Here is a 26,032-nt window from a genome sequence, read left to right as displayed (position 1 = left end):
AATAATCCAATGACTGAAACAAAAATACAAGTAGCTAGCAACATCGGACTAACCATCTAACAATGACAGGCAAAAATTTAGCAAACAATGTTAGATAGTTAGCATAAAAAACGAGATACATAATGCTGTAATAATGACGAAAATATTCTTAAACTATTGACAACTTTGTCAGTAAAACAGGGGGAAAACAAATACCTTACTTACATTTCTGGTATTCACTCACAGTGATGAATAAATTGGTCAGAAAGGAAATAATGTCCAAAACTGAGATTTGTGTTCACAGCAGCAGGTGGCGAGCTGCACTTGTTAATGAATTGAACACTCTGCCAGCTTGTGGTAGCTGTGACGTCATCACTGAGGTCTTAAAGGACAGGGTTTCTTACACTGTTTTTAGAAATTGTAGGACATTTAGTGAAAATGAAATACAGAAATATCTCATTTACATAAGTATTCACACCCCTGATTGAATACTTTGTAGAAGCACCTTTGGCAGCGATTACAGCTGTGAGTCTTTCTATGTAAGTCTCTAAGCGCTTTCCTCACCTGGATTGTGCAACATTTGCACATTATTCTTTTCAAAATTCTTCAAGCTCTGTCATATTGGTTGTTGATCATTCCTAGACAACCATTTCCAGGTCTTGCCATAGATTTTCAAGTAGATTTAAGTCAAAACTGTAACTTGAACATTCACTGTTTTCTTGGTAAGCAACTCCAGTGTAGATTTGACCTTATGCTTTAGGTTAGTGTCCTGCTGAAAGGTGAATTAATCTCCCAGTGTCTGGTGGAAAGCAGACTGAACCAGGTTTTCCTCTAGGATTTTGCCTGTGCTTAGCTCCATTCCCCAGTCCTTGATGACTACAAGCATACCCATAACATCATGCAGCCACCACTATGCTTGAAAATATGTGGTCCTCTGTAGCTCAACTGGTAGAGCCTGGCGCTTGTAACGCCAAGGTAGTGGGTTCGGGACCACCCATACACAAAAATGTATGCACGCATGACTGTAAGTCGCTTTGGATAAAAGCGTCTGCTAAATGGCATATTATTATTATTATATGGAAAGTGGTACTCAGTAACGTGTTGTATTGGATTTGCCCCAAACATCACACTTTGTATTCAGGACAAAAAGTGTATTGCTTTGCCACATTTTTCGCAGTATTACTTTAGTGCCTTGTTGCAAACAGGATGCATGTTTTGGAATATTTGTATTCTGTACAGGCTTCCTTTTCTTCACTCTGTCAGTTAGGTTAGTATTGTGGAGTAACTACAATGTTGTTGATCCATCCTCAGTTTTCTCCTATCACAGCCATTAAACTCTGTATGTGTTTTAAAGTCACCATTCTCCTCATGGTGAAATCCCTGAGCGGTTTTCTTCCTCTCCGGCAACTGAGTTAGGAAGGACGCCTGTATCTTTGTAGTGACTGGGTGTTTTGATACACCATCCAAAGTGTAATTAATAACTTCACTATGCTCAAATGGATATTCAATGTCTGTTTTATTTTTATTTTTTGACATCTACCAATAGGTGCCCTTCTTTGGGAGGCATTGAAAAACATCCCTGGTCTTTATGGTGGAATCTGTGTTTGAAATGTATTGCTTGACTGAGGGACCTTACAGATAATTGTATGTGTTGGGTACAGAGATGAGGTAGTCATGTAAAAATCATGTTAAACACTATTATTGTACACAGAGTGAGTCCATACAACTTATTACGTGACTTTTTAAGCACATTTTTACTCCTGAATTTATTTAGGCTTGCCATAACAAAGGGGTTGAATACTTATTGACTCAAGACATTTCAGCTTTTTATTTTTTATTAATTTGTAGAAATTTCAATAATTCTACTTAGACATTATAGGGTATTGTTTGTAGGCCAGTGACAAAAAATCTTACTTTTATCCATTTTAAATGCAGGCTGTAACACAACAAAATGCATCCGACGGATGCTTTAGAGCAGTTTTCTGCAGCATCAGTAAAGATGTGATCAATACATGTGGATGATTTATTTCCTTTGCTGTTTGTAAGTACCCTGGTATGTTGACTGATAACCTGAACCAGGTTGCAGGCACTGTTTACAGTTTTAAGCTTTTTCTTGAGTGGGCAGCTTGATGAAAGCCAGTCAATATTTAAATCACCCAGAAAATATACCTCTCTCTTGATATCACATACATTATCAAGCATTTCACACATATTATCCAGATACTGACTGTTAGCACTTTGTGGTCTATAGCAACTTCCCACAAGAATAGGCTTTAGGTGAGGCCGGTGAACCTGTAGCCATATTACTTCAACAGCATTTGACATGAGATCATCTCTAAGCTTTACAGGAATATGACTCTGAATATAAATGGAAACACCTCCACCATTGGCATTCCTGTCTCTTTATGTCATCTGGATAGTTCTTGTGTGGAACTAGCTGTAGTGAGAGCATCCCAGTGGCTAAACACCTTGAATGGCATTTCAGTAGGCTCTAGTACCTTACCTGCAATTAACTAATCGCCTGTCATTTCAATCCCAGAATGCACATGATTCAATGTTTTGTTGTTGCTCACAAGGAGCACTCATACTTTTCAAAAAGGTTTTATGTTCCATGGTCAAACTGATATTTTATATAACGATTTATAAACAATGACATAAATCTTAGCTTTGCAGGAATGTAAGGTCCTGGTGAAAGCATGGTTTAACTGAAAGGTTGTCTGAATAGTCCAAAAATGGCTCCCACTGATCTTATTTCCATGAGGCCATCTTTTGTGCAATGTCCATCTGATATTGTACATGCTTGCTCTTTAATCAATATCATCCCATGTCCATGTTTTCCATACATTATGTAGGTTTATGAATGTATACAATAATACTATATGAGCTTCCTCGCTCCGTTATTTCACTATGAACCTATGGTGTGAGGCAAACCAAATATTTTATCACTGCACACACATCTTCATTTTGGGGAACAATGGCGAAGCGTGGGGAATCGTTTGGGTGGAAAAGGTGCATGACTGCACTGTTTCCATTTCATTGTGACAGTCTGCTTGCTCTTTATGCTTCTCCACCCATTATAAAGGCCTCTGCAACAGAGAGCAAGACATTGTTGAGCTGGTCATAACTGTGTGACTTGATTCTGCTCTTCAGCTTTCACCTTGGGAAATGCTTATTGTCCACCTTGATGGAAAATGACAGTGTGGGGATGGTGTTCTACCTTACTCTTATAGCAGTGAAAGAGCACCCAACAACGCTCCTCCCTCCTTATACATTGCTTATCGAACCTAACTGTTTTGAAAGCCTTCTCGTACAGATGTGGTCCCTGTCTAACAATTGGTGGACATCTATTGAAAGCCTTAATGTTTTAAGTATATTTATTTGAAGGCATTTCAACAGTGACCATGTAGCAAATCCTGGAAGCATACTCAACATTCCACTGTAAATGTGTTTTGTTCGTCTTTCCATTGATCACTGGTCAAAAATAGGGTTTGCACCATTCAATGAGACAGTGTGAGTGCTGGTTTTCATTCCAGACAATTATAGCGTTAAATAATAGACACTTAGTATTATGTCAATGGCAACAAGTGTTGCTCAATGTTGCCTTTTCAGTACAGTATGTGACTCCATGGGCAAATAGTTATTTCACGGTTAACCAAGTGAACCAGAAACATTCTTAATTTTGAGTTTGGTGCCATTAGTTAAAGGCCTTGAGTATGGCATGTATGTATGTGTCCGTATTTGGCATGTAATGTGTGTCTCAAGACTCATGTGGCAATAGCGTATTCAGCATTCTAGGTCCTTGGCCTATACTACACAGGTTAATATATTGAGTTGTTTATTGAAGCGACTGGCCTAACCCTGAACAAAATGCATTCCACGCCAAGAGTTAATCATTTCAAATCCTCCACCCAAGATACATGTACTTTATGTTCCATCCAAGGTGCTTGATTCAAACATGTTGATGGAAAATGCCAGAATTGTCATAACAGTTTAAACTAATTTCTTTGGAAACACCTTACCACTTTACTGAGTCCCTCTCTCTCCAGCCATTGTCTCCTTACCTTTGCCTTTCCAAGAGGAACTGTGAGAAGATGGAATTTTTTGGACCCACCACCCAGCACTCCACAGCTCCTCTCTCCCCACATTGTGCCATCACCACACAAGAAATGATATTATTCTCCAATCTTTTGAACCAGGCACTTTTGTCTCAGCCTATGGAAAACAAGGCTTTTATTTCTACTTTGTCTCTCTGCTCTTAGTGGGCCAAAGACTTCCATTCATCAGGACTGGCACCCAGGGCTAGGATGTATTGCTGAGGAAAAATTGCTGTACCTTTTAATAGGAGAGGCCTGTCTATGATACAAACCAAAGGTAATGTATATTAACTACTCCCAGATCAGGAGTCTCAGCCACTCTGCAGGGCTCACACAAAACCACACAAGTGCGCCCTCATGTTGATTAAAATTTTTTCCGTGCATCTTCCCGTGGAAATCAACCCCACTTTCCCTGGCATTTGTGAGTGGAGAAGCTCTCCCTCTCTCAGCTCTCCTCGAGTGGTCGATATATTAAAACTTGAACTGATTGATTTGAGAATGCCATGCCATCAGTGTCTTGATATGGCCGTTGACTACATCTGAAGTGTCTTAGTCATCAGGCTTTAGACCAGGGATTGATAATAGCTTGACCGCTGGGCCTATCTTATGCATCCCTGTTCAGGAGGTGTTGTATTTAGTCAACAGAGCACTTATGATGAATCTCAAACAGCACAAGGGGGTTCACAGTGCGGGTGAGTGGAAGGTATTTCTCACTCCACGGGACCTCATGAATACATCCAAACTAACTAACTACTTTGGCTTAATGTGGAATTTGAAAAGTGGGATGAGGCCAATGTATTTATTTGTATTCCCCACGACTTAGCTATACTCTTGAACATAGTGATAGCAGGGAGGATAATCTTAGTCTTTCAGCAGTAAAGTGGCTGTACACAAAACCCCCATCAGTAATGTATTCTGTATTGATTGATGGTCGCTCCTGCAGTACTAGGCAACAGCATTATTATCATGCAAAGATTCCGAACTGCCCACAATAAAATCATTGTGCCTTGATTCAAGTTGTCCTCCCCCAGGGTGTCATAATACCACAGCTGATGATGCTTCATATCACTTTCTTCACAGCAATCATTGGCATCCCTGCCTCATCCTTACAATAGATATAGCGATTTAGTCCTGTTGCTACAATCTGCTAAAGTTTTCTGAATTAAATACATTTTTCATTCCATGCAATATCATTTAGATATCTATGCGTAGATATCCTATTTGATTTTAAATTCAGTTGGAGCTATATTTTACAAGATACTCTATATCCAGCTAAAATATCCTATGTTCACTTATTTCCTATGATTCTTGAGTCATATATAAATGTCAGCCATATTTACAACTTAGCCAACATATGAATATTATCACCAAGCCTGCATGATGACTGACAACCGTTCTACAACAGTGAACATAACCCTGGTTCGGTAATAGACTAATGAACACTTGCAGCCTACATAATATCTTTGGGAAATCCCACGGTAGTGTATAATGAGAATTTACAGTTAAATTGCTGAGATGATCAAAACGCACTGTTATCGGGGATGAGAAGTTGCTTACTGTAGCCTATGAATAGCAGCATGTAGCATAATGATTAATTTTAGTATTGGAACAAAACGTGTAGGCTATTTGATATTATGCAAAGGTGTGGTTTCATGTGGCTACGGCTTAGTTGAACCCTAGTCACTTGAAGTGCATTGTGCGATGCATGATCGTATAGTTGTAGCCTATGCCCTTGGCTATAACCTAAAAATATTATGTAAAATATATTAGCCTATTATTATATAATTGATCAAATATATAATTATCATTGTTGTTGTTGCTATTAATAATATGCCATTTAGCAGACGCTTTTATCTAAAGCGACTTACAGTCATGTGTGCATACATTTTTACGTATGGGTGGTCCCGCGGATCGAACCCACTACCCTGACATAACAAGCGCCATGCTCTACCAATTGAGCTACAGAGGACCACTATTATTGTTTGTATTTGTATTATAAATGTCTATACAGTCCTAATTGTTAGTGACATAGAAAGTAGCCTATAACAGTTACACATTAACGCGTTTAAATTGAGATATAGATTAAATCTAATATTGATATGTTTTTTGGCCTATACATTTCGAATGATTTATATAATGCATGAACTGTAAAATACGTATTTTCTTTAATGTCCATATTTCCACGCTTGTTGCATGTTTATAATATATATTAAGCCAGTTTGCATATGTGTTATTCAGTTATTAGGTTACTACTGTGTGTAAACTGCATCATTGAGAGAATGGCTTACAATTGCGAAGAATCATAGTGACCTTGGCCATCAATCATTGTATCAGGGTATCTAATGTAAACGGGGGTGTCGCATGGATAACATGACACATCTGGTCACTTGGCATTGTTGTACCTTGGTTACTAAGCGATTTATTAGAGACCATTTTGCGCAACGACTAGGCTACGAGCCATGGTCTGAAGAACCGACAAACTCCTGGGCTCATTTTCAGTTCATTTTTAAAATATCTAAGTTTCACATATAAAAACTAAAGCACAATCTTAAACATCACGATTTAGTGGAACAAAAAGCAACCTGAACTAGAATGTCTGGTTGGCTCAGTTAAAAGCACCATCAAGTGGGAGCAGTGTTTGCGCTCATGACCAATTTATTGCGGATGAACATATGGCCAATATTTTGTTTCACGTCATAGCAGGGGGAAAACAAACATCATGCAATGTTAGCGAGTCAGCAAGAGCAGAGCCACTTGGCCAGCTATGCAAACGCACTTGGACCATATCAGAAGAGGACCACTTGCTTTCTGGGTATATAAACCGCATCAAGCTTATCTCTGCACGCACTCCTGACTCCCATTTGGAGATATTTCATTAACCGCGCGCTGTCTTAACGCAGGCTACACAACTCGTCCCATTCCAGTCATCAGTCACCAGGTGAGCCCAATATGCCTATAATAGTTTAACTCCCTCAGATACTGTGCACTGCAGGTGTTGTAGAATAATACGGTTTATTTTTTTATCGCTGTGTCCCTGTGTTTGTTTGTGCGTTTGTTCCTGGCACCTTTTCTAACATGAAATCCAGGATGTCATAGCCTACATGTCCATGTGTTTTAGATTTTCTAATGCTAGTTTCTATTGCATTTGTGATGTTCCTACACTTGAATGTGTATCACAACTAGTTTTGAATTACTATTGGTACATTGTATGTTGATTATTTTACACGCTCGAAGTTTTACTATGACAGTCACTGTGCCCACATTTCCCACCATATTCTACATATAACTTTCAAAACAAATAGGATAGTTAAATCAATCTCGTGTCCACTTTAACTGTGCTTGAACCACAACTTAAATGATATGCTAAAAATAAACTATTTCCAGTGCTGTTGTCTGCCTGTGTGTCATATGATGGGAGGACTTTATAGTATTTTGCTATGGTAAAATCGATGCAATAGTTAGGATTAAAACGTGAAAATAATATATATATTATTGACGTTAGATAGTATTGATTTTGTTCTGAGTAAAAATTGAATGAGAAAACTGACTAACATTAACACAGGCCTGCATTCTAACGATGTATTTCCCCCTGTCATGTCACTGCTTTGTCAGTAGAGTCCGCTAGAGTATTACAGATGCCTCTCCAAAGACAGTTTAACACCATTGTCTGCCCTGCATAAGGACTCTGTGTCAGTATGTTTGTGTCATATTAGTGACTCCAGAGCCGTTTGCTGCTTGGTATAGGTGATGCGAATTGTTTGGGGAAATGTAATCGTATTTGCAGGGTGAATGCATGCACAAAGAGTGAACGGTTGCTTCTCGTATGATTAATTTCAAGCAGGTCGCAGAGACTCAACCAAATTGTTCCTTATAGTCTCTCTGTGAGACATTGAAGGGGGGAAGTGATTAAAAATAATAAACCGTTTAGCAATTTGTCTCAGAGAAGCCGATAAAGGCCTGGCACATACACTAACAGTGCAGCATGAAATTCACCGTTACAAATAAACTGGTGGTTTAACAAATGAAGGCATCTCCTCTGGGCACGGGCGCAGCGCTAATCTCGTTGTGACATGTTTAATCATTAGAAGAAGGGAGACGAATAAAGGCATTGGGTTTGCCCGCAAGCGAAAAGTGCTTGGATTTCTGGAATCAAAGTTCTCCAAATGATTTGTGCCTCGGGCCACCCTCCCCGGGCCATGACTTAGTCCCATAAATAAACCGGATGTAGGCCTACTTTTACCTGCCAATTATATATAGCCTTTTAATCATAGAGGAGGGGAATCGGTCTTGTCACTTTATACATTTATCATGAGCACCTCGGGGCAAACGGGGTTACCTTTATCAAAGCCTAACTGCCCGCCTGAGGTGTCGAAACACACTGAAATTCAGAGATTAAAGAAAGGAATGATCAACGTTATTATACATCGTCCTGAAGCATTCTTAATGCATTCAGTTGGAAGATTTATTTAATCAACTGTATAAAAGGCCTTTCTTCATTCGTGAACAATAGTTTCTTTAAAATTTGGGAAGATTTGGGTGAGAACTATCTATTCGTCCGACGGCCTTTTTTGATTAATTTGAAAATGAATTAGGCCTAGGCTATGTGATGATGGTGAATGCATGAGTCTGCAGTAGTTTGGTATTGTATTGTAACAATTATAAGCATGGGAACCGTCTTATAAAATAAGCTGTTTACCGCAGAACTTAGCTCTCTATTATTTATTCTCATAAAACACAATTAAACAAATTCAACAGTATGCCTATTTTTTCAAGTGTAGTATAATTACTTATATCACTCGAATATTACAGACCTTTATACATGCTCCGTTTTAGTTACACACACAACCAGTGATGAAAGAGCTAGGAATTCCCATGTGAATTCAAAATACACTGGTAATTTATTGTTTAGAGTGTATCCATGCCTTTAGCGACAATTACACTCAACTGGGCAGTAAATGAAAACCACAAGCCTCGCTCTATCTGTTACAAGGCGCCAATTTAAAACAATAGTCAGGGTTGCATTTTGGTGCATCAGTGGCAATGAGCAGTTCTTCTAGACATCAACACTCTCTCTGTCCGATCATTACTGGGTCCGATACACACCAGAAGATACACTCATTCACCACCGTCAACGCTGCGCCTGAGACCCTCCGGCAGCCGGGCATGATGGTGTGTTGTCACCCTCAGCATCCGTCGTTTTCTGAGTTAAATATAACGAGAGAGGAAACGATTTATTACCGTTTTATTATTATTATTATTATTATTATTATTATTATTATTATTATACACGTTATAAATATTATATTCTAAATATTATCAGTATTATTAATATTATTAATATTTCCATTGTGTATATCATTACTACGAGGCTACTGTTATCATTGCAATAAGTGTGCTTTTTATTGTATTTTTCAGTGTGAAATGATATAGCCATAGTAATAACATAATCATGTAAAAGATGTAGGCTATTCATTCATTACATAAGCTTTAGTAGGCTAAGCTCACTTCGTGCAGTGGGCTTGTTGGACGGTGCATACATTTATTACAAGTCACTTATTGCCAGGAATCGGTCCCGTCAAGTTAACTGAACCTGCTTTGCTAAAGAATGCCATGCACTGCCCATAGTCAGAGTGAAAAGGCAAGCGGCCTGTTTGAGCTACCTGTGAAAGTAAACAGGTAAACACAAGGAGATGGCTCTCGAAGTGAAGTAGGTACGGCCACTTTACCTCTTCCTGCCGAAACCCTCACTTCAATTGTTCAAATACATCCCCAATAACTGCCCACAGACCGTGTCGTGCGCTCCTACTACCACCAACGCCAGCGCGCTCTCTCATTTTGCCGCAAAGAAGCATGGCCAAGCGGAATGACATGACTATAAATAATGCATGAACTGAAGTTTTACTGAACATAAAATTAGGCTACTCGTTGTATAATGAAGGAATCTTCTCATATTGCATATATTGATGAGATGTGCACATAGGCGTTGCAACAAAAACAAATCCACCGTTGTAACCTACTTCTTGTGCTTGTTTACTGCACACAGAGAGAGCTGGATACCCCCGAAGGTGTCCCTCACACATCGCATTTATGCAGCATACTCGGCAGATAAGGTCAGGCTTAGCTATGTCACAGTTCGAATTTGCTCAAACCCCGTTCAGTTCAATTGAGTCATTGTCGCTGTTTGAGACAGTGTGATTAATTCTATAGCCTATGCCAAAACTCTGCTCTGGTGAAATATTTACCTTTCAGGTCAGGTGCACTGCTAGCTCCGTGGGTGAAGGAAAACAGACCTACCACCATCCAGTGTTGATAATAATAATAATGATAATAATAATAAAACAATAATAATCTAAAAAATTATGTTGATATTATCTTTCTAATCTTTTGTATTTCAAACTGTGGAAGGACGGGCTTTCCTTCGTGAAAATTGCCTCTGTGGGCGGGAGGGTAGGCTACCCCATACATTTTAGCCAGTAAAGTAAATGGCATGTTTAGGCACTAGAGAAGATGTTTTGACACCTTTCTCGCCTGCTTCCTAGAGAGGGAGAAGGAGAGAGTGTGTCTGTGTATGTATATATGTGTATGTATGTATGCGTCTGTGTGTGTGCTAAGATGAAGGACTTTCCTTAATAGGCTATTGTGGAAGGATTCAGGACGGAATGAAGAGATAGTCCATTGAAAGCAGTTGAATGCCATGACAACTAGGAACAACCTCAGATTTATTCCAAACAGTTAGAAAGCATTGTACAGGGGCGTCAATCATCCATTATTTCACCACTGAAATAAATGAAAAAACTGCACCCAGACTAAAGCTTCCAACAGGAGCCGGACATTTGTCTACATTTCCCCCATTGTCTGCAGCTTAGCAATCGGTTTGTATTTGTGTTTGGCCGGGTCCGACCACCCAGGATGCGCAGAGGACTTGCTAGAAACGTGCAACATTGTCACCCACATCACATACTAGATAGGAGGCAGAGGGGCAACAGCAGAGAGAGGGGAAGCTAAAAAAAAGTATTGAAGGGAGGAAAATAAACGAATCTACAATGCTACTTCGCGTTCAATGAAAGAGGTGACGATGGATCACTTATAAAGCACGTCGAAGGAGCCTGCACAAACAATACGCTGCTGTGTTCTGGGGGGAAAACGCACATCGAAGCAATTTCATAATAATGCAATTGGAAAAATGTGTTTAAAAAAGTTCTTAGAGCATGCTGTGAGAACCTGTTCTGTTCAATTCAATAGCACGTTAAAAACCATCATTGTCAAGATTAGAATATAGTCTTTAAAAGCCTGCATAAACACTAGGCTATTCTTCATCTCGACTAAAACGCTGCTATTATTACTATGTATTATTATTATTATTATTATTAATACTATTATTATTATTTATTATTATTATTATTATTATTATTATTATTATTATTATTATTATTATTATTATTATTATTATAGGCTATTCATCAATAGTATTATTGTCTATAGGTTAGCATTCATTGCCCTTATTATATCCGATCGATGTTTTCCAAACAAATAGAATGCGATTTATTTCATTTAAGCCCCTTGTCCCTAAGCCTGAACCAAAATATTGACTAAAATGGTTTACATAAATTAGTGTTACAAATTCTAACAATGTCTTATTTAGGAGATAAAATATGATAGAAATGAATAGGCTATCGAACTAGCATCCAGACCACAGTTTTGTACAAACCATCAAAAATCCGTTTTCCAGCTTAATGATTCAATATTTGATATATGCGGAGAGTATAAGGCAAAAGCTTTTTCAGGAGCAATTTGTTAAAACGAGCTTTCAAGTATTCAGAGTGTAAAGCTACTTGGAGGTCCTTTGTATGTAAATAGGGAGTAAAAAAGGCCCTCCCCATCTTTGTAATTAATTGACACGTTATACCACTCATCATGTTCTGAAGCACCAATGGTAGAGGCTCGGATCTGCCCAAAACCCACAATTTCACATCTGCAAACACTGTCTTCATCCACTTGACTCCCAAGACCCGCCCACACGTGGCCAACCTTTTGCGTTTTTAATGCTTTTTCACTGCAGGTTCATGTGTTGAGACCAACCTTATATGGACTGATCGGACCAGTAATGGCTTATTTCCCCCTAGCACCCAGCAGTAGCACAGTATACATGAGCCAGATATAGCACTTCAGCCACTTTGGCATTCTTCCTGGACTTACAAAACTGATTCCTCTGCTACTTGGTTAGGTAATGTTTATCGACAGAGGCTTATGATTTGCTTTGACTGTAGTTCAACGTAGAACGGAACTGAGAGATCCTTTTTTCTGAACAGCGATTGTGTTTTGTGTTTTAAAACAGCGGATTGCCAAACGGGTGCAGCAACTTTCCTGCATTAATTTCCCCAGAATATGTCGTTAACCAACACAAAGACGGGCTTTTCTGTAAAGGACATTTTGGACCTCCCTGACACGAATGATGAAGAAGGATCTATCACTGGACCGGAGGAAGATAACGAGGGATCGGAGACAACAAAAAACACTGGAGTTTTGGTGCAAAGTCCTCTAGAAAACGTTCAGAATCTGCCTATAAAGAACCCCTTTTATGATAGTAGTGACAATCCTTACACAAGATGGCTTGCCACCACGGACAGTATCCAATATTCACGTAAGTACTCTTTAAGAATATTAAGTTCATTTGCAATGCACTTACTGTTGGTGTTAAGACTTTATCTGCCTGTTTTGTGAGTGAGAACGCATCATATATATGTTATCCAATCTATACTTGATTGAATGCAGAATCTCTCTTCCTTAGTGTCTGGGCTCAATGGTGCCCTTGAATGATGTGCAGCATTCATCTTTATTCACCGTGCATTGATTGCTGCGCTCTACTTAAGGCGTTACCACAATTGAAATAATGTAATATTTACTCTATTTATACTAAGTGGTTCGAATATGATCGATAGAGACTTGTACATGCATCGACTATTAAGCCACATAACATCGTCTTCAGAAATTTGACAGTGTGTATTACATTTTAGCATGATGAGGATTTGTAGGCAGACAATGCATGGTGTTGCTGCTTCAGTGAATCACTTTCTTTGGGGACTGATGGGAATCATTATTGTGGGTCCCAACATAAAAAACGATATGAGCTAATAACATTGTATTTTGGCTGTAGCCTACAAACGAAGTGCGTTACTTTAACATGTTGCTTTGAAAAAGTGCTTGGCAGGTACACTTCAGTCGAGAAACAAATTTTAACAGTTGTATTTTGTCTCTCCCACGCAGTGCATGGTCTATCAGCTAGTTCTCAAGACTCAGCCAAGTCCCCAGAACCCTCCGCGGATGAATCGCCAGACAATGACAAGGAAACTTCAAGCAACGGCAGCGACTCCGGTAAGAAGCGAAAAAGAAGAGTGCTGTTTTCCAAGGCACAGACGTACGAACTTGAGCGTCGGTTTAGGCAACAGAGATACCTTTCCGCGCCAGAGAGAGAACACCTCGCGAGTTTGATTCGCCTGACACCAACTCAAGTGAAAATTTGGTTCCAGAATCATCGGTACAAAATGAAGAGAGCGCGCGCTGAAAAAGGTATGGAAGTGACCCATCTCCCCTCTCCCCGGCGGGTGGCCGTGCCTGTCTTAGTCAGGGATGGAAAGCCTTGTCATACTCTTAAAGCTCAGGACTTGGCGGCCACATTTCAGGCTGGATTCCCTCTCTCGGCATATAGCGCCCAGACCCTTCATCAAATGCAATATAATGCTCAGTACAGCGCCGCCACCACGCCACAATTCCCTTCAGCACATCATTTGATGCAAACGCAACAGTGGACTTGGTGAACTAGTAGAGACTGGCGGGGCTGCCCTTTAAGAGCACGATAGGGGGTTCACTACAAAATAAAGACTTTTCATTTTGCAGCTTGACCCATAGGCCTATTTACCATTTTTTGGGGGGGCTAATGTGTGCGCCATGTTTACATGTTTTCGTTAAGAGAACTGGGTCCAGCCTCTCCCTAGATTTAAGAATGTCAATGCTCTTGTGAAATTTTGTAAAGTATGTTTGTGTGTTGTAGAAATGTTTTCTTTTTGTCCTTCGTGTTATAAGCACGTGCAGAACCACTTTATAATTATAGAAGATTTCTTGCTTCTTTTACAATGGACCGAAAATATTTATGGCCATGAATAAACATTGGCAACTTTTAGCTTTTTTCCCTTTGTTTTTTGTAAATACTTTGTCGTAATTGTTTGCCAACCAGAAACATGCAGGATCGTATAAGTGGAGATATACATATTTCCAATTAAAAAAGAAGGGAGAATTTGTGGCGAAATTGTCATGACTGTAGTAACAGATCCCATATGATTATGTGAATAACAGTTCAATCGCGCGCTGATGGGGAAATATACCGATTTTTATAAGGATTTTAATAAAATGCTGTGTTTCAGAAATTACGTTTTGGTTTGCGTGTCTTAACTACCTCCTATTAGATTTATTGAATACATTCACTTAACATTGGTAAGGAGAGGCACGACAGCCTACGTGTTGCGTAAAGTGGCACAGAAAGGAGGGGAATTTATCTTTCGCGCACTTGAATTCTTTATTTTTTTACCTAAATTAATCCTTCTAAATTCTCAGAATTTGAACACGTCAGTAATAAGGAGACTAAAGTCACTTTTGAAATGGGCCTACAATACACTCACTTAATATAAGAGGGCTTCTTCAGCTAAGAAGCTTTTGAGTCAAAAGCTCTAATTTTCAAGGTCTCGAATTGCTCTCGTATTGGGGTGTGAAGTGGTATATTTTAAAAATGGATTTAATGCAAAGACGTTTTGATTTTATGCACCGTTTTACGCAGGTGACTGTTGTCAAACAAATACAGAAAGTGAAAGGAATATCAGTCAAGTCACGTATAGTCTTCAATATCTCTTGCTCTATGTTAGCCTATGCATTATACTGTAGCTTTTAGTGGATGGGCTATATAGGCCTGTAGAGGGATGGGCTACGGATGTTGTCTGTATCCAAATAGTTATCTAAAACAGGGTACCCAGCAAAAGTACTCGATACAAGGACCAAATGGGTCCCAAGTGAATCACAGAGCGCACTGCGGATTATCAGACCCAATTCAGTATCCTGGGTAAAATCATTCATTACCTCTGACAAAATCTTAACTGCATTGTGTTTGTCCCAGCACCGAGATCTTATTGAACAGATGTTGGAGTCGCCCTCACTATCATTGAACAAACAGCTACATTGACACGAATTGCTAATTATTTACAGAATTCTATCTCATGGGGCCACTGCTTTTGGTCCAGGCTACAGAGACTCCAAATATTTTCTTCATAGAGGCTGCAACGTTTACATTTGCGAGCTGTGCTGGTGACGTATTCACTAATATTCGCTCTATTAACTAGTTATTCATGTAATCATATTTGTACAAGCTAATGGCCGAGTTGTATCGCATTGTTTTTTCACAATGAAGTTGTTGCTTATTCCATTGGCTATAGATTCCTTGAATGACCTATAGGCTAATAGTTTCGATTTCATATAGCACTATTGGATAGGAACCCAGGGTCCTACAATTATTTTAATTTTTTTAAGGGCGCATATCTTTGGAAGGGGGAATAAGCAATATCACTGCAGTATAGCCTAATTCATCGCATTTCATTTTATTTCCAACATAATTTTTCTAGATTAGCCTGTTGTTGCCTGCATTTTGCGTTTGCCTTAACCTCGAGTGAAAAAAATAAAATGACATTAATGTTAGACTATAGAACTAGACAACACAACTAGGCTACAATAATACATTCCGATAAGCACCCCAGGCTATAGCAACCCGCGTAACACAGCGTTGACATAATTTAGGTTCTGCTTAAGTCAATAAAACATGTTGATTTCTGTATGGCCCTAACCCCGATGCCCCGAGATTTACTACTGTGACGGGGCAGTTTTGTGCAGTCCATCGTGGCACAATATACAGTACACCACACAAAAAGCACACAAAGGCCTAGGGCGGGTTGTCGTGGATGTTAGAGGCGTGCATATTAACGAGGAGCCAGAGTGGGAGTGCAGACAGCGTGGATAGAGAGACTGTCAGAGTTTCTTGGTGCTATTCAGTTCCTTTATCTCGACCAGTGCATCCCCGAGTCAGGGAGATGTATGCTTCGGTTTTTGTCGTGCCTGTTAGTTGGTGCCATTGTGATCCTTGTTGTACACGTTGTATCCCATATGGACAGCTGGGCTTGGGCAAGGAGAAAAGGATCCCTCACAAAACCCAAATTGTGTCCAGCTTTCAAATAAAGCATTGTAGTCTTAAAGAAAAACGACTTAAAAATTCGTGCTATATCTATTCTGGAAAAAGAACCCCCATTCATAGATAACAGGGAGTCCTTCTTCCTTGATAGAGCTATGCTAACAACAGCCCCTCTTATTTCTCTTTCTCTCGCTCTCCTCCCTCGATCATCCCAGCTCAAAGAACGATTATTGTCTGTCCCCAAAAGTGTTTAGTCGGTCACTTGGCAGCAAAACTATTTTAAAACTCCTAATTTCGAGCAGTCTTATTTCCTGTTTATCAGTGTCATGGATAGCATATTTCTGATCTCTATGGAAAATATCTGACTTGATTTATATAGGCCTACCCATGACACGAGACAAGACATTCAGGAATTCAGGAATCTGAATGCAATACTGATTTCCCTTAGCTTTATCCGTTCACTTTTCCAGACATTTCTATTTCCATATTTTTTTTTTAGAGTAGGCTTATAAACGTGTAGTTTTCAACAATGACAATATAATGAATGCAATAGGCCTACCAATAGATAAGACAGCACGGGATATTGGTTTTGCATTTTCGTTTTCTTATAATCCGAATGCAGGCCTAAATGCATTTCTCCGATAGCTCTAGGCCTACTTGTTTATTTATGATTTTTGTTCGACTATAATAATAAAGACAGGTCTCCGTGCAGACCTAATGCGCATTATTCTCGATAACAATTACTAACTTGCTCAATAGCACATAGTTCAAGGTCTATCACGTTTAGTCGTAGTTCTACGTTTTTTGCGGATATAGAAGTAGAAATATTCTCCATGACGCACATTCACATTGGGACCCAATTTCGGTTCTTATATTCTCACAAGGAAATTATGCAGCTTCTCAATGCCAGAACAATAGCAGCGCTATGTCTCAACAACATTAAAACAAACATCTCTATTATATGCATTAGAATAGAATACTTCAGGAAATATGCACTTGGGACTGTGTGGGTCTTCGTCATCCTGACCGTTTGAACCTCGACATAAATCATTCTGTATCGTGTACATCTCCAAATAAACGAGGATTTCAAAGCTATAATAAGCGGAGCTTTCATTTAAAGGAAGCAATCTAGTTTTATTGCCTTTAAGAAGATCCAGATTAGATTCGCCTAGTGCCGTGGCACAGTGCAGATATTAGAGAGAGCGAGAGCGAGAGCGAGAGCGAGAGAGAGAGCGAGAGAGAGAGAGAGAGAGAGAGAGAGAGAGAGAGAGAGAGAGAGAAATCAACCGTTACGCCTGGTTGCCACAAGATGGAAGCAGAGGTCTATAGTTTGGACCTATATTGCACCCTTGTCCTCAAAACTCACAGGCCTACAGTGTTACCATTATAATTTTATACATTTAAATATAATTTTACTTATACATCTGATGAACAACTTGGCATATGATCAATATGGTGCCTTTCAAAAAGAACAATCATACAATCTATGCTTTAAAAATAGGTTGAATTAGAAAACAAAGCCAAACTTTGTGTACAATGTAGATCAATATTTAAATGACATGCATTCCAATATTATATAGCACTTTCGAAAATAAAACAAATTACGCACCCTCATTGAGAGAGAGAGAGAGAGAGAGAGAGAGAGAGAGAGAGAGAGAGAGAGAGAGAGAGAGAGAGAGAGAGAGAGAGAGAGAGAGAGAGAGAGAGAGACCAACTCCACAGTGTGGCGCAATTGGATTATGAAATACATTTTAAAGAAAATATTTTCACAATTTTCCATATCATTGATTGCCATATGCATTTATATTTTGGATTATTGTAGCACCGAGGACATATAAGGGCAATTGCAACATGCCATTTTCAAAACGTTGGTGGAATATATTTTGATAGAGAGCTGCCTTCACCGGCGGAGTTGGAAAAAGTCATTCTGGGAAATTACCTATGTAAAGTAATTGATTATTATATGGAAAAGGACATTTCACTGTGGCAGCATCATCATCCGCCTCCTCCTATTCCCCCTCCGTATCCTCATCCTCATCTTAGAGCAATGGGGCCCTGCTTATACAAACGATTGCATCCAGGGTGGGCTATTTACGCACACATAAGCAACAACAAAAACATGCATTTTTAACAACCCCTCTACAAAAAGCCTCAGAGTCCGTATTATTTGGATTGATATTGGATTCATTCAGCCAGGATAGGTTACCAATACCATTAATCAGTTTACGCTATTTTGCAGCAGCATATAAGTGATTTATAGCCAGGACAACGGGCCAGTGGAGTTGGCGCTGGTAACAAATAGCTTACTTTTGTTAGCTTTCATTCGATCATGTCAAGAGGATCACATTGATGCACATAAAAGCGATTCACTGTGTTTTAGGACTAGAGTGAGTAGCCTATGAAGACCAATGTTTAGATACATAATTGATGGAGACGCAGTGGGGGAAGCATACCTTTTTTATATGATGATGACTGACTGGTTCTCAAGACGCTTCATTGTGGATATTCCTCAGAGAACTTGGCGCATTTTACAACATAATGGTTTATAACACCTTATTTATTTATAAACACGGGAGTCTATCAGTTTCAAACTTTGTACAGACTCTCCAAGGCAACACAAGTAAACATCTGTGAATCAGGCAGAATAGGATAGGCAGCGATTCTCAACCTGGGCGGGAAAACCTAGGGGGGCTTATTTCCTCATTTAAGAGAATAAAAAAAATACATACACATACGTTTTCAATAGCCTAAGCCTATCATATCAGTTTTTACGAAAATCAGAATAATAACTTGCATATTTAACTAGCAGATCAAATATTTTGCATTTATTTTACTCTTCAAAATGGTGTAGAACCTCTGGAAAAGGCCTACTACCCGCTGGTAGGAAATGACTACTGAGGAGAGATTCATAGATATGTGTATTGTGTAAATATATGGTTATAGCTACAGTATCATTGTTTTATAATATTTTTAAAAAATACATTAAAAATCCATTGGCCAGATTAGGCTATTTCTATTTTGAGGCTGTGTCTCTGGGCAGCCAATTTAGCCAGACAATCAGACCTGGGATGGGCAACTGGCTGCCAGCGGGCCGCACCCCCTTAGTAGGCCCCCTGACCAATAAAAAAACTTCAAAAATATTAATAATAATTTGGAACTGAGTTGGGGTCTCAATTTACTGTTAAGAGTTAGAATAATAGAATACACAATGTACAATTTCGAAATTTGGTTGTGCATCAGCAGTCACTCAATTAGCCCATGTCAGCTCAATCTTTGGGTGGATTGGTAAATTATTCTAGCGGCCAGCTATCTAAACTTGTAGTAAGCATGGTTGAATTACCGACCAGGGTGGGGCCCATTGACCATCAGTTATCATATTAAAAACTGCAAACATTTGCCTCCACCCTATGGCAAAATGTGTAGAATTGCAGGAAATTAGTTATAAAATTGTGAAATCTTCTTTCTGCCCCATGGCAAAATGTGTAGAATTGCAGCAAATGTGCTTTAAAATGGCAACATTTTCTCTATGCCCTATGGCAAAATGAACTTTAAAACATTTTTTAAATTCTCTTTGCTGTCACAAGGGGGGCCGCTAAAATGTTTTCCTTGCAAGGGGGGTATGCAGACCCAGTAGCCGCAGCGGCCCCTCATGATTAGTTCCGTTTTTTTGTGGCCCCCACCCCCATCAAAGTTGCCAATCCCTGATTTAGACTATAGGAGCATCTCTCCTCTATGGAATGGTGCGGTCCTTGGGTGCTTTCTGGATGGACTGTATCACAACTGCTAGTATTTGAATCATCCAAATATCTACTGGACTAGCAACTACACTGAAACCAGGGAAAGAGGTGAGTAGAGACAAATATAACTGAATCTGGTTGCATGTTAAAATGGCTTTGTTGTAAACTGTGTGTGGATACCATGTTGACATACTCCATTGTTTATGTTTTCATTGAAGAAAAATGTATTAGCCATAAATCATGTTTTTTTAAAGTAATGTTGCTCTCATGGAATGTCATTGGGCATTACAAAATTTAGTGCTATTTGCATGTGAAAAAGCTCAATGTTTTTGTTGGTGGTATGCATATTTTACAGATTGTGGATTTAAGAGCTCACTTTTTAGAGCTCTGTGTGTGTGGTGTTTGTGTGTGTGTGTGTGTGTGTGTGTGTGTGTGTGTGTACGTGTGCATGTGTATGCACGCGTGTGTATGTGTGTGTTCTATCCCTACCAGGTCTAATGGTGGCCGGAGTACCTCCATGCCTGCAATGTATAAAAACTGGTGTATATGCGTGGAGCCAAAATTCTTTGAGGTGCCCTCTGGGTGAAGGCTCAGTTGCCCATAGGATATGGCTGGATGACTTGTGCCTAGGGAAGCTGGGTGGTGTGTGCCAGCCAAAAGCCATGCAGACTTGTGAACTGCTGAACAGTGTGTGAAACTCAGGCAGTTGGATGATAAGTATCGAGATACACTAGCAGCAACAGAGATATGAGCACAAAGAGTGAGTGACCACCAGAAGCCAGTGAGGCATAATGTTTAGAAATGTAATGTAACATTATAGAGCAAGACATAGTTCTGCATTCCATATGTGTTAATACAGATTCTATGTTACATTTATATCTGCAGTGTTCAGAACATTTTGATCGTAGGACCTTTTATTGCTCTCCTAGACATATTGTAATTTTTACAAGTACAAGAAAAAATGTCCCCCCCCCAAAAAAAAGATCACGCCATCATTTCTTTAGTCCTTGCCTTTGTTAGTGTAAAGTGAGGTGAATAAAGTGAGTATTTTCTGTGCCATGTCTTTATTAAATATGATAACATTCAACTCTTCTGTGTTGCTTCTTCTTCGCCCCCTCTGGCTATCCCCAATCCAAAGAATACGTGTTTGCTTTGTCATGTGACACATTAATGGCCCTGAGTGATGGAATAGTGGACATGCTATATATATTTTTATCTATACAGTAATCTGAATTGGAAAAAATTTATAACAAATAGGGTTGTAATTGAAATGCTACTTTGCACATGGGCATAGGTGTCTTTTAATAAACATGTTGAAGGTTGATGTTGAGGTGAAAAACAGCTCTATTCTTGCTTCTTTCAGTAGTTGTTGTGTACCATTGTCACCCAGTGACCTTCACTGGTTGTGCACCCAGAGATGTCAATGCTGCCTGTTTCCATAACGACAACTGTCTCAAGGTCTCAGCTGTCTGCCCTTGCTTGCTTTCTCAAGACTTCTACAGCATAGCACATCTACACTGTGTATGAGGCCAAGGTCATGTTCTGTAAACTCCAAACTGGAGTGACAAATTCCTTTTAGACAATGTTAAGTATCATTTCTTCTATTAGAGAATGATTCATCTTGTTTGATGACAGCTGATCGTGACCCAGTTATATGGCTTTGGAAAAATTTTATTTGGGTCACTTGTGTGGTGCATTGAGTAAAGGCAGTTAGTGAGTTAACGTCAAGGGTCTAGTCGTTCCCTTCAACATCCATTCACACGTACCTTTGTTGTTGTTATTGTTTATTGTAACATTACATTACATTACCAGTCATGACAGTTGTGGAGTTGTGGACAAAAGTTACTCTAATAAGTAAGTACAACACAGGAGGTTGATGGCACCTTAATTGGGGAGGACAGGTTTGTGATAATGACTTGAGCAGAATTGATGGAATGGTATCAAACAGATCAAACACATGGGTTTCATGTCTTTGATGCCATTCCATTAGCTCCTTTCCAGCCATTATTATGAGCCGTCCTCCCCTCAGCAGCCTCCACTGAAGTACAACATATGTTGTATGCTTACCAGGCAAAACCAGCAACTTCATTTTGTTTTCAGAGATGCTGAGTTGACTGATTTTAAGAAAACTGTCTGTGTTTTAAGTACCTTAGCGTAGACATCCATCAGTTTGTTTAGTACCGTCGAGAGAGAACTTGAAGTTGCTTACAATAAATCCCAAGTTGAGAAAATAATAGGTTGAGAACACAAAGGCCTATCAAGTAACCTGTGAGAACTGAGGAGGGAATGGCAGAGGGTTTATATCATTTGTCAGTGTTTTGCAGCATTCCTAATGTTGAAGTCTGATGCATTGTTTATAAGTGATACTCATATTCCAGATCCTCTCAATTATCTGTGTATTATAGCCTGAATAATGCATCAGGCTTCAACATTGTGAATGCTACAAAACACGCAGGATAGTATGCTGTCTTATTTCAATAGCTGATTCATTCATAAAGAGTGTATGTCAACTACATAACAAATATCATATTTACATTACAAGACACATAGCAAGTATATTATTTTACAATATACACTACTGCAATAGATTTCTCTCCATTCAAAAGTTGTGTTGCTGTGAGGTTACAGTATTTTCATTTCTGAATTGTCTTATTTTCTTTGTCTTCTCTTTCCCAATGTTCCACCTCAGGACTTGAAATGTCTTGTATAACAAGCACAATCTTTTCAAGTAAGATGGCCATTGGAGACTACGCCAACAATCATGTTCCAAGAGTTGATTGTTTATGCCTCTCGCTAAATGGATTGTCTCACCTTCTTCACAAGATGAACCTGAGATGCTTCAGATGCCAACAGTGTGAAGCGATGCTTGGATTTTCAGTTTGATAATGACTACCCATCATTTGTCTCAGACAGACAGACAGACAGACACAATTCAATCAGAGAACAATTTAACCTGCACCATGATAACAAGACACAACTTTGGATGGAAGCTCTGTGTATAATATAACAACTCAAATCTCTTTACTGTTGTGAAATGTTTGAAGTCATAGATGTAAGTTGATTGTCATCAACCTCTATATGGGGGTCCCTGAAAAAGTCAAATTTGTATTGATTGTATTATGTTAATGACAAATGTATTTATCTGTGTTTGACCGTGGTGAAATAAAGTTCAATCTGTCTCATTTTATGAAAACGTGTGTGTTTTCTTCCCAAAAGGTTAATGGTTTTATGTTGGAGTCCACTGAGGTACATTTTGATCAACAGAAGCCACAAAAAGCACTTTATGTAACCAGGACAGCACACTACTTGTAATCATTTGATTGGCTCACATCAGGACCATGGCCCTCCTTCAAAATGTTGAGTGTGTGTGTGTGTGTGTTTTAGTCAGCTGCTTATACACTATTCATACATTTGAGTAACTCCTGACCATGTACATACAGTATAAAATCCAACTGATAAGAACGTGGAAATGAAAGTTTATGACATTGATTGAAAACAAATCAAAGTGTTTTGGTGTCTGGCTTTCCTGTAGCGCATAACTACAAGGCTTTGTGTGTGTCTGGCTTTAAGATGATCAGGCAGTGTTTTAGGATCAGAGATTGGGGACTTTATGTTATGGTAGGCCTACATAAATTACCAGGGTGTACCATACAATTACATGGTGTATTACACTATAATTACACTGTTATAACCTAAGAATGATTTGTTGTTGTGTTAAAAGTTAAACTTTACGTTGACATTTACACATTAAGACTTTAGGTTAGACTTACCTAAACCATAAGTCTTAAAAACTGTAACCATAAAATTGAACAGGGAAGGTTTGACAAAAACGTACATAACTGAAGGTCACGAGATCATGATGTGATACACACCAACTCCACATAGGAACTATGAGGTCTGTTACAAATACGAAGTTGATTTTGCCAATTTAAACACCATCACAAAAAATAAACAAGTAAATTGATCCGGGAGGACCCTTCTCTGTTCCAGTGAAAACAACAAGTGTCTGTTTCTCCATGACAAGTCTCTCCAAGTCTGCCAATAGTGCTTCAACAGGACCAAGACCCAAGGTAGGAAGAATTTTAAGGTACATTAAAGTGCATCTTGTACATTGAAATTCAATATAATTCAATGACAGTAGAGCCAAGACATGTACACTGCTATAAAGTCACCACATCACAGATAAATGCAACCCAGTCTCCTGAGCTATACGTTTAATTTCCACGTTTTGCAAAGTGAACACACAGCTTCATTGTTGTACAGTAGCTGTCTTTTCAATCATTGTCATACAGTAGCTGTCTTTTCATTCATTGTCATACAGTAGCTGTCTTTTCTCATGGTCACTTATAATCACAGAATGACTTTACATACCAGAATAACCTACCAGTGTGGTCTCCCCTCATTGGTTGAGGTTTCCAATTATCAGAATAAGAAGTACTGTATGTGCACTCTGCACAGGCAGTAATTAAAAAACAAACACACTACTTAAATGTTTTCCTATGGCAGGTTCGAATTAGTTCCTGTTTGAAAAGTATTAGAATGTAGCCTGCACCAACAGGATTGGCCAGTGTAGGTGAACACATGACTAGTAACTTGACAACAGGCACAATCTAGATGACAAGGTCATTTAGCATTCCAAATGCAAAATAATTCAACAGATGAAGCTGTATGAACAAAGTCAGCATGAGTAATTTGACACATTGTGGATATAGGGTATTCCATCTTATTCTGACACAATAAGCCTACTCTCTATTGAAAGATTCAGGTTGATGTCGCCTAGCTGTCATGCACAATTGAATTTGCATAAATTTGAGTGTAGTAAGTGTGAGTCAGTTAGTGTACATTGCAAAAGGTTAAAAAAAACAGATCTAAAACAAAGCCTCTACCATACATTGTTCTGAAGGCATCAGCGCACCCCCTCCGAAAGTATGAGAATTTTGCTTTTTTTTAAACAGCTTTTTTTTTTTTGCTTTTTCCTGCAATCATTATGCCTAATACTATGTGAAAAAATGTATATTTCTCTGCATAGGTTATCTAACCATACCTCTTTACCTGTTCAATTGTCATTTTAATAAGGGTGTCATTCTGACTGTTGTAAAACACACCTCACTACCGCACTAGGATATTACATCCAAATTACAACACAGTACATGGGATCGTAACACACATCATCAATACAGGCACATATCATGGCATCATAATTAATACACAAATATCATGACATTATCATAAGGTGCCAAAATACATTTAAACCAATTATTTTTCTGTATATATAAGCATACCTCTTGAGCTATCTGTATCCTCCTGACTGGTGGTTCTTTTTTATTTTAAGAAACTAAATATGCTTCTCTGCATCTCTGCTAAAATATGGGAAAAGATTTAAAGGAATAAGAGTCTTATTCAGTACATTTAGTAATTGCTTGCTTTTCTAAAGTCTACCAACCTTGCCAGCAGGCATGCCAGCTAAGATAGTCAGACAAGCTACTGTAACTTGATTGTAGCCTGAAATGGCTTCCCACTGGGCACACACTGGTTGAATCAATGTTGTTTCAACATATTTGTTACCATCCTTCATATACATGACAATATCCAAAGGTAAAAGTGTATTATTAATATCATGCATTTTACATCCTATTTGTAGGGCTAATGGCAACTACTTCTAAACTTCCAAAGAGCCAATTAACCACGGATGAATGATAGTACACATTGAAATGATTTGTTGCGAAAATCAGATGTAACTGTAGCCTACATAAACCAAACTTCACTCCGAATTTTCTTTCACATACAGCTTGTGTAAGAAAAGATAGAGGAGTTACTTTCAACTATTCAATGTTATTCAGGTAGTCTACAAAAATGAGTATGGAAGCTGATAAATGTCTAAATGTGTAGACATGATAGCTCAGCTGAAACGTACACAGGTTGTTTCCAAAGCTAAGCTGGTTACACAGATGTAGGCATCTGGATGGTAAACTTGTTCTTGCATTACCCCTCACATACCA

At 38.9% G+C, this 26,032-nt stretch overlaps 1 protein-coding gene across 2 annotated transcripts; it reads left to right on the top strand.

Moving 5' to 3' along the window:
• The first annotated feature begins 6,815 nt into the window (after window positions 1-6,815).
• Window positions 6,816-23,206, top strand: LOC121545015 (homeobox protein Nkx-2.2a). 2 transcript variants are annotated; one of them, XM_041855339.1, is made up of 3 exons: window positions 6,816-7,011; window positions 12,409-12,714; window positions 13,338-14,497. In XM_041855339.1, exons 2-3 carry the CDS (start codon window positions 12,459-12,461, stop codon window positions 13,886-13,888), a joined length of 807 nt encoding a protein of 268 aa, XP_041711273.1. In that variant the 5' UTR covers window positions 6,816-7,011; window positions 12,409-12,458; the 3' UTR covers window positions 13,889-14,497. The 2 variants fall into 2 exon arrangements, with proteins under 2 accessions (XP_041711273.1, XP_041711274.1); XM_041855340.2 differs by lacking the exon at window positions 6,816-7,011 and adding an exon at window positions 22,723-23,206 and having other exon boundaries at window positions 12,040-12,714; window positions 13,338-13,640.
• Window positions 23,207-26,032: the final 2,826 nt, after the last annotated feature.

Source organism: Coregonus clupeaformis, chromosome 29 (assembly GCF_020615455.1).
Source record: "Coregonus clupeaformis isolate EN_2021a chromosome 29, ASM2061545v1, whole genome shotgun sequence".
NCBI classification, from domain to species: domain Eukaryota; kingdom Metazoa; phylum Chordata; class Actinopteri; order Salmoniformes; family Salmonidae; genus Coregonus; species Coregonus clupeaformis.
Note: the sequence above shows the minus strand (reverse complement) of the source record. Positions and strands in the feature narration are given on the sequence as shown.

Excerpts from the sequence above, each read along its gene's own strand:
- LOC121545015 (XM_041855339.1), top strand. The coding sequence starts at position 12,459 with ATGTCGTTAACCAACACAAAGACGGGCTTTTCTGTAAAGGACATTTTG. Across the intron at positions 12,715-13,337 it reads GGACAGTATCCAATATTCAC|TGCATGGTCTATCAGCTAGT; the intron begins GTAAGTACTCTT and ends TCTCCCACGCAG.